The sequence below is a fragment of the Andrographis paniculata genome, unplaced genomic scaffold (genome assembly GCF_009805555.1).
Source record: "Andrographis paniculata isolate CXL003 unplaced genomic scaffold, ASM980555v1 Contig57END, whole genome shotgun sequence".
In the NCBI taxonomy this organism is placed as follows: Eukaryota; Viridiplantae; Streptophyta; class Magnoliopsida; order Lamiales; family Acanthaceae; genus Andrographis; species Andrographis paniculata.
The window spans coordinates 2,419,436-2,431,655 of record NW_026137592.1 but is presented as its reverse complement, the minus strand read 5'-3'; the positions used below and the strand labels follow the sequence as shown (position 1 = coordinate 2,431,655).

Genomic DNA, 12,220 nt, shown 5'->3' with positions numbered 1-12,220 from the left:
ATTTTTGCACTTTAATCCCTCATTAAGGGACACCCCCCAAAATCCCTATTTATCTAACTGCCCCCCTTCACTTCCACCATCAACCGACGCGTGTCCCCTGCCAGCTACGCATCTATCAGTAACTGCCTCCCCAGCCGGTCACCCCCCACCGCCTCAGCCGGTCATCCCTATCCAAACTCTCTGCTATAGATATATAAATAAATCCGCCATTTTCCTGCAAGCCAAAAAAAAAAAAAAACCCTCGATCGGCGCGGCGGCGATGGCGACGGCGACGGCGGAGAGGGAGCGGATCAAGGGTCCGTGGAGTCCGGAGGAAGACGAATCGCTGCGGAGATTGGTGGAGAGGCACGGACCGAGGAACTGGTCGCTGATTAGCAAGGCGATCCCCGGCCGGTCGGGGAAGTCCTGCCGGCTCCGGTGGTGCAACCAGCTGTCGCCGGAGGTGGAGCACCGCGCGTTCACGGCGGAGGAAGATGAGACGATCGTCCAGGCGCACGCCAGGCTGGGGAACAAATGGGCGACAATCGCGCGGCTTCTGTCTGGACGGACGGATAACGCAGTTAAGAACCACTGGAACTCAACGCTCAAGCGCAAGTGCCTCTCCATGTCTGAGGAGTTTAAGAACTTCGATCCGGACGCGCCGCCGCAGCCGCCGCTGAAACGATCGGCCAGCGTCGGCCCCGGCGGTGGCGCGGAGTACGCTTCCGTTTCAGGGTTTTATTTGAATCCGGGCAGCCCGACCGGATCGGATATGAGCGATTCGAGTCATTCGGGTCATCTTCTCTACCGGTCCATGCCCATTTCCAGAACCGGTTCGCTTTCAACTCCCGGTTTACAAACCGAGCCGGTTACGTCGCTCAGCCTTTCTCTTCCCGGGTCCGGATCGGACCTAATCCCTAATAACCCAGACCCGGGTAAGAAATTCGAACCGCCGGAGCGTGGGCATCAGGCAAACCCTAATTATCATCTTCCTCCGGCGCCGGCGCCGCAGCCGCAGCTGTTTTCTGGCGGCACGGTTGCGGAGAATCAGGAGTTTTTCAAGCCGGAATTTCTGGCGGTGATGCTGGAGATGGTGAGGGAAGAGGTGAAGAAGGAGGTGAGGAATTATTTGATGGAGGAGAATGATCAAATCGGGCAGGAGAGGGAAGAAGCGATAAGGAATGCAGTGGTGAAGAGGATGGGGATAAGCAAGATCGATTGATAATCGATCATCATATTGACTTCACTGCTTGCTTAAATTGTTGATGACGATGACGATGGTGATGAATTGATGATGGGAAAATGAATTTTGATTTACAGACCTCAATGGCAGCCATGAAAGGAGACACCTTTTTGACGATCATTGGTGGATATTATCATCGAATATTCATATCCCCTTAGAGTTGAAATTTGCAGATTTTTCGATGTGACAGTGTACAGGGGAGGGGAGATGGGGATATGATTTTGGGAATTATGATTTGTGTTTGGAGAAAAAAAAAAAAACAAGACATTTTTAAATCAATTAGGATTTTCCTTTTTGGGTTTTTTTGGGTGGGATTGCTTATGTTTCTCTATGTTTCTTTTAAATGGACATTAAATTTTCAAAAAAATTCAAAAGGAGTTATTTATAATTTTTAATTTTTCCAGCAAGAAAAAAAAACATATTTATATTAAAAACAATTATTTGAATTTTCTACTGTTCAACTATCATTATTACTTTGAGATTGTGTAACATTATTTGAATTTTATTTTAAATACTATAATAAACTTCTAATGCTTTTCACTAAAACCTTTAAAATGAATTGAGCCTGTCTGGTTGGCCCGTTAGCTGTCGGTCAAGTAAATATAATAATTAGTACTCACTTATGTATTTTTTTACCATTTTGTAGTGTTATATTAAAAAATTATAATAAAACTAATTAAATATTAATATAAAAATATATTTTATTTTTTTATAAATTACAAACATACCATTATAAATAAGTTATGCGAATAAAATAAAATTTATATTATCATTAGCTCGTTGTTTTTCTTCTCTAACTATGTTATTCATGATATTATTTTTTGTTTTGATTTTTCATCGTTTGTTTTGTTCGTCTTCCATTTTATTATTTTATAATTTTACAAATTCATAAAATTAATTATGATTTATTTTTAAAATGAAGTATTTCTTATTATTAATTTTTTTAAATACACCAATTAATAATATTTAGAATTGAGAATTTTTATATTTATTATTTATTTTAAAATATTTATCTAAATTCTACAATAAAACTATTTTTAGCTATTTTTAAATATTAGTTACGAAAATATTTATAATATTAATATTCTTTTAATATTTTTAAAAAGCCCGTGGGCTAGCCCGCTTAGCTCGCCACCCGCCGATGGGTTGGGTTGGGCTGATGAAATTTTGATCCACTCCGTTGCGGGTTGGCCCGCAAACAACTCGCTTATTTGCCGATTATGGTGGATTGTGGGTCAATCCGTCCCACTAAACCGTTTTGACAGGTCTACTTTTCACACTTGGAACCTGGTGTTTAAGGTGGGCTCGGCGCACACTTGCTACGATGGGCTTGGCTCATTTAAGCTAATATATAAACCTTTCTCGTCCTAATTTTTTTAAGAAAGTCCAAAAAAACAAATAATAAAAATAAAATAGGATGTCCCGAAAAATACTATCTCCTTCGTCTCAAATACCATGTCTGCTACACTGTAGATACGGTAGTATTTTAGGAGGGGTGTAATTAGTAGATAACTAAGAATGTATCAGTAAAAAATAATTATCCTATAATATAAATAATTATAAATTAAGATTAAAAGATAACTAATTAGTTTAATTAAAATTAGAAAACAATAAAATTAAAAAAATTTAAAATGAGATTAAAGTGTATAATCATTTTTCAAAAAATGAAAGTGACATAGTACGTGGGATGGACATAAACGGCAATGTAGACATGGTATCTGGGACGGAGGGAGTATTTTATATTAAAAGTAATCAAAAACAAATATTGATAAACACAATTGATTATTTCAATATTTTAAAGATGAAAATAGTCTAATATTCGAAAAAAAAAAATTTAATAAAGTAATGTAATTAATTTATTTATGTATTGATATACTCTTTTTTTAAAAAAAAAAAAAAAAAAAAAACATAAACCTTAGAAAAGAGTGGCAAAATTGAATGGACAAAATGTTACTAAAGTTTGTTTGATTTTGTATACACGATATATTATTAAAACGTAAGAGTCCCAAACCTCTTACATATACATATATATATATCTATATATTAAATAAAATCAATATTGGTTGCACATTAGCCTTCCCAACAACAATTCAAGTAGAAATTGTGGAATATATCTCTGCTGGTTATTGCACGCCGGCGGCGTCGAGTCGGTCGTAGCCGCCAAGAGTGTGATCGGCGCAGCTGGAGCCGAAGCTGAAGCCGAAGCCGGAGCCATAGCTATTGTATCAAATTCGACGGCCATCCTGCCGGGGATCGGAAGACCGATGAAGTGGAGATAGGCATCAGCCAGCATTTGGCCTAGCCGGAGATCGCCGTCTCTATGAAGATGTAGCCCGTCGGTTTGGAGGGGAAGCCCCCTGGCGTCAACGGTTACTACATTTGGTAGGTTTACGGCTAGTTGAGCTTTTCTTATGAGATTGAGGCCAGTCGAATTCATCCCCGATGCCAGCGCGACCTGCCTCGGTTTGCATATGAAAATGTTAGTTATTTTTTCGTAGTATTGAAGTTAGAAGATCGTTTTTTTATGAAGTATTTGGGATTTATGTTATCGGGAAAGGAATTTTTTTATGATCAGAGCTGTCAAGATAGGCTGACTGGTTGGGGAATGGCTAACTTGATTTGCTCGACTTGTTTTGAATCGAAACCTCGATGTACCTGAAAAATCGGAAGCATCGGCATCTTCAAATCCGTCCTCACGTTGGCAAAGAACTTCTCGACCATCGTCATGTACCTGGTAGCGTCGGTAAGCGACACGGTATCGGCTTCCCCTTGGTACCAAAGCATGGCCTTAATTTCGCCGCCTCCTCCGTGCAAGGCGGCGCGAGCGCGCGCGATCAGCTGATTGTAAAGCGGGTTCCCCCGACTCCACTGGCTGATGTTCGACCCTCCGACCGCGCACGGCACCAACCCGATCACCCCGATCTCCTCGTCCCGCCGCAGGACCGAGTTAGCAAACGGCATCCCAGGCCCGATCCCGCACACTCTTTCGACGTCGATGTCGATGTGGAGAGGCTCGTGGGCCTCTTCCCATTTCAGGCTGGCGCCGAGCCGTCGGATCTGCGGATTCGGCGCGCACTCCGGCGGGATGTAACCGTCCCATTTGCCGAACAGGAGGCCGCCCCGGCCGGCCATGTTGCTCTGCCCCGCCAGCAGGAATATGCTTTTCGGCGTCGAGGCGATGCCGGAGTTCGGCGGCGCGGCGGCGATAATTGAGAAGGCTAAGGGCAGCAGCAGCCATAGAAGGGCAGCCATGGCTACTGCTGTGTCTCTGTGTGTATACACAAGATACGTGTATGTATATGTGTATGTATTTGTGTATCTATACGTGCATACACACAGAGGAAATAAGCACTTGGGTATTCCCTTTATGGCATACATATATATATATATATATGTATGTAGATGTTTTTGTGGTGTTACTATATAAGGATGTTCGATCTGGCGATGATTCCGCCATGTTTGTGGTGTGAGAGTTGATAGCCATTAACTTAATTTGGGAAGAGAAGATGAGCCAATGTAAAATAATAGTACTTCCTCCGTCCATTGAAAGGTTATCATTTTTCATTTTCGTCCGTCTCAAAACATGGTTACAATTTCATTAATTATACTACATACCTAACATAATAAATACCTTTTTAACTTACATTATATTACACAATACTAATAGGAGTAATTTTGTCTTTTTCACTGCAACCTATTATAATACTACTGTTAAAAAATCTGCAAATTATACTAATGCAAAGATTATTTTGTATATTTTTAATATTAAATATAAAGGTAAATGAGACATTTACAATCAGACGGAGTATAAACCTATGACTTCTCGATCACAAATACACTCCAACACCACCGAGCCATCCTTGCGGGACGAAAGAATTTGGTATTTGATTATAAATAAACTAGTATTTATACAAATCTATAGAAACAACTCAAACACCAATAATTACTAAAGTTACAATAACAACATTCGCAAATTTTAATACAATTCAATACACACCTTTTCAATCGATACAATTGTTTGTGTTTAATTGAATAAATAATAGTATAGAATATATATTATACACACCATATGTTCATCAAAATTATATATATATATATATATGTTTTTGAATCATGAGAATTTCAGCCTCACATTGTACAATCTACAATCCCCCAAATTAGCTCAATCTTCCAAAATTAGTCATCTCAAATTCAAACTCCAAATTAAATTGTAATATTGAAGAGAAAAATTTTGTTCGAAATCAATGGGTGTGTTTACTAGTAAGATTTTGATTGTAAACTTTAGTTTTAAATAGTAAAAATTTTAAATTGCAAGTTTGATACGATATAAATATGTATTGTGTAATATTTTGAATGTAAAAATTAATTTAGTGTAATATAATAAATAAAAAATAGGTAATTCAATTAATATTTTTGGAATGAAAAAAAAAAAATTAAGATAGTAAAATTGAAAGTCAAATCTCACGAGTAAAAACACCCAATATCTCCGCATTGCATATAGTTTTAACAACAAGTCTCATTTTGTATTTCTAAATCGAAACATCATGTTTATATTTTAGTTTATAAACCTAGAAGGTTTACTAGCACCTATGGCAAACTAGAGGAAAAAATAAAATAAAATAAAATTGGCAATTGTTAATAATTTGAACCACCAAAAGAAGAGCCTGGAGATTAAATTCTTTTAAATTCTATCTTCAATCAAACGTACGTGCTTAAAGTTCCCTGTGCCCCATTACATGAACAATGTAGATTCTTTACATTATAATAACTGAGTATTATACTCCCTCAATTCACTGACTAATATTATATTTTTTTATTTGGGATGTTTAATAATTATTTTTATATATATTTTTTTAAATATAAAATTTATATTTTTATCTAAGACAAATTTGTTTATTCATAACAAAAAGACGATCACCTAAAAAACCGTGCAAATATACTTTATAACAGTAGTAATTGGACGGAGAAAGTATAATTTACACAAATTTTGCAGTCCCATATACAATAAACTCAAAACATAAAATACACAAAACTATAAACCAAAAGAAGCCCTTGTCTACACAGATCAATATCATATCATATACTACTATAAAACTTAAACATGTATACTAACTAGCTAACCAGAGCCAAGAACATATATTTATCGTGATCCAGGATTTCTCCAAAAGGTCCCGGGACCACAACTCCAGACTAGTCATGTCTTCTTCCATCCATCGCCGGCGGACGGCGGCGGCGGCGCGGCGGCTCTGCAATAACTACTATATATCTATATATATATATAATATAATTACAGGTCAGATGCCATTTCGGAAACGCTCCACACCTTGACCGACTTGTCGAGACTCCCGCTGTATAGAACCCACTTCTTGCTTTCCTCGCCGCCGCCGTCCTTGTCCTTCTCCACCGCCAGGCACTTCACCGGTCCGGTGTGCCCCGTCAGCACCGAGATGCAGTTGTGCGCCGAGCCGTCCCTCCTCCACACACAGATCGTCTTATCAGCCGAGCCGCTGAACACCAAGCCGCCGGCCGCCGCCAGGCAGAGCACGGCCAGCTTGTGGCCCTTGAGAACGCCGCCGTGCGCCAGCTGATTCTCCACCTCCCAGAAGTTCACGACGCCGTCAGAAGACCCGGAGTACACCACCGTCCCGGCGGCGTTGATCACCAGCGCCGTCACGGCGGCTTCCTGGCTGAGCAGCGTCTGCAGGAGCGTGTGCTTCACCGCCTTCCCCTTCTGCTCCCTCGTCCACGCCTTCACCGTCCCGTCCGCCGACGCCGTGTACACCGTCGCCGACCCGCCGCCGGCGACCACCGAATTGACGGCGTCGTCGTGGGCCTTCACCGATTCGATGCATTTCGACGTCTCCGTCCGCCAAACCTTGAACGTCTTGTCCCATGAGGCTGAGTACAGCAATCCTTTCTCCTGGTTGATGCTGAGGCAGGAAATGGCGTCGGCGTGCTTGATCCAGACGGCGGTGCGGTTGCGCTTGACCTCGATGTAGTTGCTGGGTTTCATGGAAGCTTTAAAAATGTCGAAGAAGAGGGGCATGGTGCTGGAGCGTTTGTGGACGGAGGGGTCCTTGGAGCTGACCTTCCAGACGCGGATCTTGCCGTCCTGGTGGCCGGTGAAGATCTTGTCGCCGGAGATGATGATGGCCTTGACGAGGCCGCTGTTGGACTTGAAGGCGGAGAATTCGTCGAGCTTTTTCCAGACGCGGATGTTCTTGCTGTCGGAGCCGGTGTAGAGGAGGTCGTCTTTGGCGGCGAGGGAGTAGATGTGGCCTTCTTCGCGGACGATGGAGCCGATGAGGCTGTTCTGGGGGCGGCTATGGAAGATGTCGCCGGAGGAGGCGGCGGCGGAGGAGTCGGGGAGGAAGGGGACGGGCTGGTTCCAGGGGGACATCATCATTGGGGAGCTGTCGGTGCTGAGGCGGTTGGGCTCGTAGCCGGAGAAGCTGTTGTTGAAGTCGTCGTCGGAGGCGTAGCTGGAGGAGGAGAGGCTGGGATCCATGGCTGCCGTGATGTACGGACGGACGGAATTATGGAATCTCAGGCGGGCGTCGGTCGTCGGAGTCGGCCTGCTGCTGGTTGTTGTTGTTGTTGTGATTGGATTGGATTGGAGATGGAGGAGAGCGGGTAAAGGAGAGGGAAAGCGTGGAGGGGAGGGTTTGTCGGAGTGATTTTAATGGCGGAGGAGGAGGAAGAGGAAGAAGACGACGAATGGAACTATAGATTTATTTATTTTATTTTTTATTTTTTGGATGGTTTGGGGGTGTGGATTCGATGCTCTCCACATTCAGCTCCTATTCATACAATCAGCGGTGTTTAGTTGGTTAGGCTTCGTTTTTTTTGGTACTACTATTTTAATCTTTTATTATTATTATTATTGTACAAATTTTGTGAATTTATGGAAAATTATGATCTCTCCACTCCTGTTCCGGAACAAAATATATATTTTAGTTTTTGAAGTAGATTAAGGGTGTGTTTGTTTCGGGCTTTGAATTTTGAATTGGAATTTGAATGGTAAAAATTTTAAATTTGAATAGTTGTATGATATAATATAAATAGGTGTTGACGTGATGTTTTGAATGTAAAATAAATTTTTAGTATAATATAAAAAATGAAAAATAAACCTTTGATTTGATGTTTTGGGGAAAAATAGGATGAACAGTGGATTTAAAATTCAATCCCCAAACAAATTATTGTATTTTATAATTATTATTTTTTCTTTATATAACGTGAGAATCCGCAGTCGCTATCTGAAAATGTGTACCGGTAAACTCCGGCCGAATCTAATACTCTGCAAATTAGGGCCTACAAATAAGTCACATTAGGCGAATCATATATCACATATGACTTAGAGGCGTCGAAAGTTTGAACCCATGACTTCAAGGTCGTAAATCTACCTTCAAATTGTTGTATTTTATTGATTAATAAAAATATATAAAATAATTTAGATATATATATATACTTTTTTTTGGTAACTTATATATATATCTATATAATAATATATTTATAATTTATGTTAAAATTAAGTTCTTACCAATATTAGTGTGATTAATTTTATTATGATATTAAAAAAATTGATACTTGAATGTGACAAACAGATAAAAATAGTATTTTTAATTGAAACAAAAAAGTATTAATCAATACAATGTTGTCGATATAACAATATCATATATATTTATATTATAAAAATATAATCTATGAACTAAGAGCATATAATAATGTCCCTTGAATTTTGTATTGATCAAGATAAATTAACATGTGTATTCATAATATCTGTTGTCTGCGGTACTATCTGAAACCTGTCTGTAATCTGTTATTTGTCTGCTTCTTTTTTGTTGTATGCATGCGATATGAAGTTTGTCTGTTGTCTTTGTACGATATGAAGTCTGCCTGTTGTTTGCGTGCGATATGAAACATGTCTGCGATTTGCCATTTGTCCATTGTTTGCCTATTGCCTGCATACGATATGAAACCTGTCTGCGATCTGTAATTTGTTTGTTGCTTGTCTGCGATCTGTTTGGTGTTTGCAATTTATTTGTTTTCGACTCCAGTGGAGTCATGTCCTTTTTTGCTCCGGTGGAGAGTCAAATGTTTCTTGCTCAGATGGAGAGTCATCTCATTTTTTACTCCGGTAGAGTCATGTTGTTTTCAGCTGCAATGGAATCATGTTGTTTTTTGCTCCGTTGAGTCATGTCGTTTTCGGCTCCAATGGAATCATGTCTTTTTTTTTCTCCGGTGGAGTCATCTCGTTTTCGACTCCGGTTGAGTCATCTCGTTTTCGGCTCCGGTGGAGTCATGTGGTTTTCGGCTCTGGTGGAGTCATCTCGTTTTCGCCTCCGGTGGAATCATCTCGTTTTCGGCTCCGATGTAAAGTCAATTGTTATTTTTATTTGCGTTTTTTTTTTTTTTTTGGCGTCTATATTCAACTTTTTTATCAAACTCAAGTTGATTTTTGTTATACCACTTGAGTTTGAGGGGATGTTAAGATAATTTATATATTCGGTTTTAAATTTAGTAGATTTGTATTTAGATTTGATCTTATTTATAAATTAGATTACTTATATTTGAGTTTATAGAGTTAATTTTGTAAAACTTCTTATTTTGATTATAATAAAATAAGTCACATTATTTTCCCTAAAAAATTTTAAAAGATCGATAGTGTTTAGACTTTGTTTTCTTGTAATTTAAAATTTGCTGATTTTTACAATTAATTATGACAATAAAATTAAAAATTAATCGAACAAAGTAACTATAATCAGCACCTGACCTAATTCCAAAAATAGATATAAATACATTCCAATCAAAATAAATAAATGTTGTGTTTAGTGTAGTGAAATGCAGGCACGTGGAAAAGGTTCGTGGAGCCATGTGAGAAAAAAGTTTAAGGTACAACCAAATCTCGTTGATTCAGACACTCTCAAATCTCTATTCGCTGTCAACAAATGAACCGTCTGTAAAATCTAGGAAAATTATTTTTACAAAAGGCTTTCTATTTATGTACATGTATCTATTTATAGACCCCTACCCATAGCTTCCATGGGCCCCTCATCACTGCTAGTAGTAGGGCCCACTGGACCTGACAACTGTCGTCTTCTTCCATTTTGAGCTAAATTGGTTTCACGGTTATTGCTTCTGCAGTTTTGCATACATATTTTTGTCCCTTATTTTATTTTTATTTTTATTTTTATTAATTTATTAGTGGGTTCATCCGTTGTGTGTGTTAGTGTTACAGGTACCTGATTGTTTGGGAGATTTGGATTTTAAATCTACTTTTCATCTTTTTTTTTTTTTTTTTTTTTTTTAAATATCAAATTAAACACTTATTTTTTATTTTTTATATTAAATTAAAAATTAATTTTACATTCAAAATATCAAATCAACACCTGTTTATATCATATCATATCATACAACTATTCAAATTCAAAATTTTTACTATTTAAATCCTAACTTAAAATACAAACCCCCGAACAAACACACCTGAAGATCATTGTCGTAGCTTCAAACTGCATCCAACGGCTAGGCTTTTATTAGTGCTCCCAGCCAAACAAATCTTGAAAGTCCAAAAGTATATTGGAATTAGAGCCGTTCACGAGTTGACTCGAATCGAATTTTAAGTATTGGTATTCGTTTGTTAATATTTGCGAATAAGGGTCATGTTCGTTCATCAAGTTTTTAAGCTTGTTCGTAGTGTTTGAGCTCGGCTCGTTATTGTTTGAGCTCGTGTTCAATTTGTTTAGACTTGATTAAACTCGTTCGAGTTCGTTCAAACTCGTTTGTCTCACTTTTTAAATTTATATATAAATTGAAAAGTAATTTTAAAATTATTTTATTTATTTATTTTAAATTGATATTTTATTTATTTATAAATTATAATTTTATATGTATATATAATTTTTATAATAAATATATTATTTTAACGAACGTTCGTGAACAAAGCTCAGATTCGTTTGGCTCAACTCGTTAACGTTCACGAACGAGTTTTAACTGAGCCGAGTTCACGAATGACTCGGCTTGTTTAACAGCTCTAATTGGAATCCTCAAACTTACTTGGGGTGTGATTTTTATTTATTTTTTCATTTTTTAATTTTAAATATATTATTTCCGTCTGCCATAATGTAGATTAAGAAATTGCTTTTTTATCATCTAAACTTATGTTTAACTTTTTTAGACTATCATAAAAAAATACTCTTATTTTTTTAGCAAAACAGTACATTTGTTTTTTTTTTTTACAATAAAAAATAATAATTATTAGACACTTTTATTGAAATTCGTGTGCAAATATTTGAGTATATAATCAAACTACGGAATGAGTAATAATATTTTACGGTAAAAAAGTAAAATGAGTATATTATAGGAAATTTATTGAATAGTTAATAATAAAATAATAGGATAAGTGAAAAAATTAATGACAAATTCGTTACTATTTGTTAATAATGAACTAGAAAAAAATTCTATGGTGAATATTAAAAAATTAATTCAAAATAATAATAATAGAAAAAAAAAAAAAAAACTTTGAATGAACTAGTGTAAAATTCACATAGATGAAATGAAAGAGGAGTTTGTGATCCAATATGGTAATTAATTAATGAGTAGGGTTTTAAAATATTTTGAATTTATTGCATTATTTATGAAAATGAAAAAAAAAAAAATTAGCCCATGGATATGAAGGGTATGTTTGTTTAGCATAATTTTTCCAAATTTTACTATTTAAACTCTGCGTTTTAAAAAATATATATATTTTCTTTTTCACAAAATATCCCATTAAACATTATTTTCATATCAAACTCAAATTTCATATCAAATTCAAATTATTTTTTTTTCAAATACATCGAAAGAAGCACACCATAAATATTTGGATATAACATATAAACATGAGAGTGGTATAATGTTAATGATTTTTGAGTGAAACTTTCTTCTTAAAAAAAATTAGTACTATCTCCGTCCACACACAAAATGTACATATTTTTATTTTAAATTGTTAAATTACAAAGT

At 37.1% G+C, this 12,220-nt stretch overlaps 3 protein-coding genes across 3 annotated transcripts; 1 reads left to right on the top strand and 2 right to left on the bottom strand.

The window, feature by feature from the left end:
• The first annotated feature begins 215 nt into the window (after positions 1-215).
• Positions 216-1,517, top strand: LOC127257472 (transcription factor MYB44-like). The gene has a single exon (XM_051283915.1). The coding sequence runs from the start codon at positions 260-262 to the stop codon at positions 1,199-1,201; it is 942 nt and encodes a 313-aa protein (XP_051139872.1). The 5' UTR covers positions 216-259; the 3' UTR covers positions 1,202-1,517.
• A 1,758-nt stretch (positions 1,518-3,275) lies between these two features.
• LOC127257234 (probable carbohydrate esterase At4g34215) lies at positions 3,276-4,474 on the bottom strand. Its single transcript, XM_051283620.1, has 2 exons — positions 3,878-4,474; positions 3,276-3,677 (listed from the first exon to the last, which is right to left on the bottom strand). The coding sequence occupies exons 1-2, from the start codon at positions 4,472-4,474 to the stop codon at positions 3,276-3,278; spliced, it is 999 nt and encodes a 332-aa protein (XP_051139577.1).
• Positions 4,475-6,277: 1,803 nt separating this feature from the next.
• LOC127257381 (protein JINGUBANG-like) lies at positions 6,278-7,827 on the bottom strand. The gene has a single exon (XM_051283774.1). It carries the CDS (start codon positions 7,728-7,730, stop codon positions 6,510-6,512), a length of 1,221 nt encoding a protein of 406 aa, XP_051139731.1. The 5' UTR covers positions 7,731-7,827; the 3' UTR covers positions 6,278-6,509.
• Positions 7,828-12,220: the final 4,393 nt, after the last annotated feature.

Excerpts from the sequence above, each read along its gene's own strand:
- LOC127257472 (XM_051283915.1), top strand. The coding sequence starts at position 260 with ATGGCGACGGCGACGGCGGAGAGGGAGCGGATCAAGGGTCCGTGGAGT.
- LOC127257234 (XM_051283620.1), bottom strand. The coding sequence starts at position 4,474 with ATGGCTGCCCTTCTATGGCTGCTGCTGCCCTTAGCCTTCTCAATTATC. Across the intron at positions 3,678-3,877 it reads CGATGCTTCCGATTTTTCAG|GTCGCGCTGGCATCGGGGAT; the intron begins GTACATCGAGGT and ends AAACCGAGGCAG.
- LOC127257381 (XM_051283774.1), bottom strand. The coding sequence starts at position 7,730 with ATGGATCCCAGCCTCTCCTCCTCCAGCTACGCCTCCGACGACGACTTC.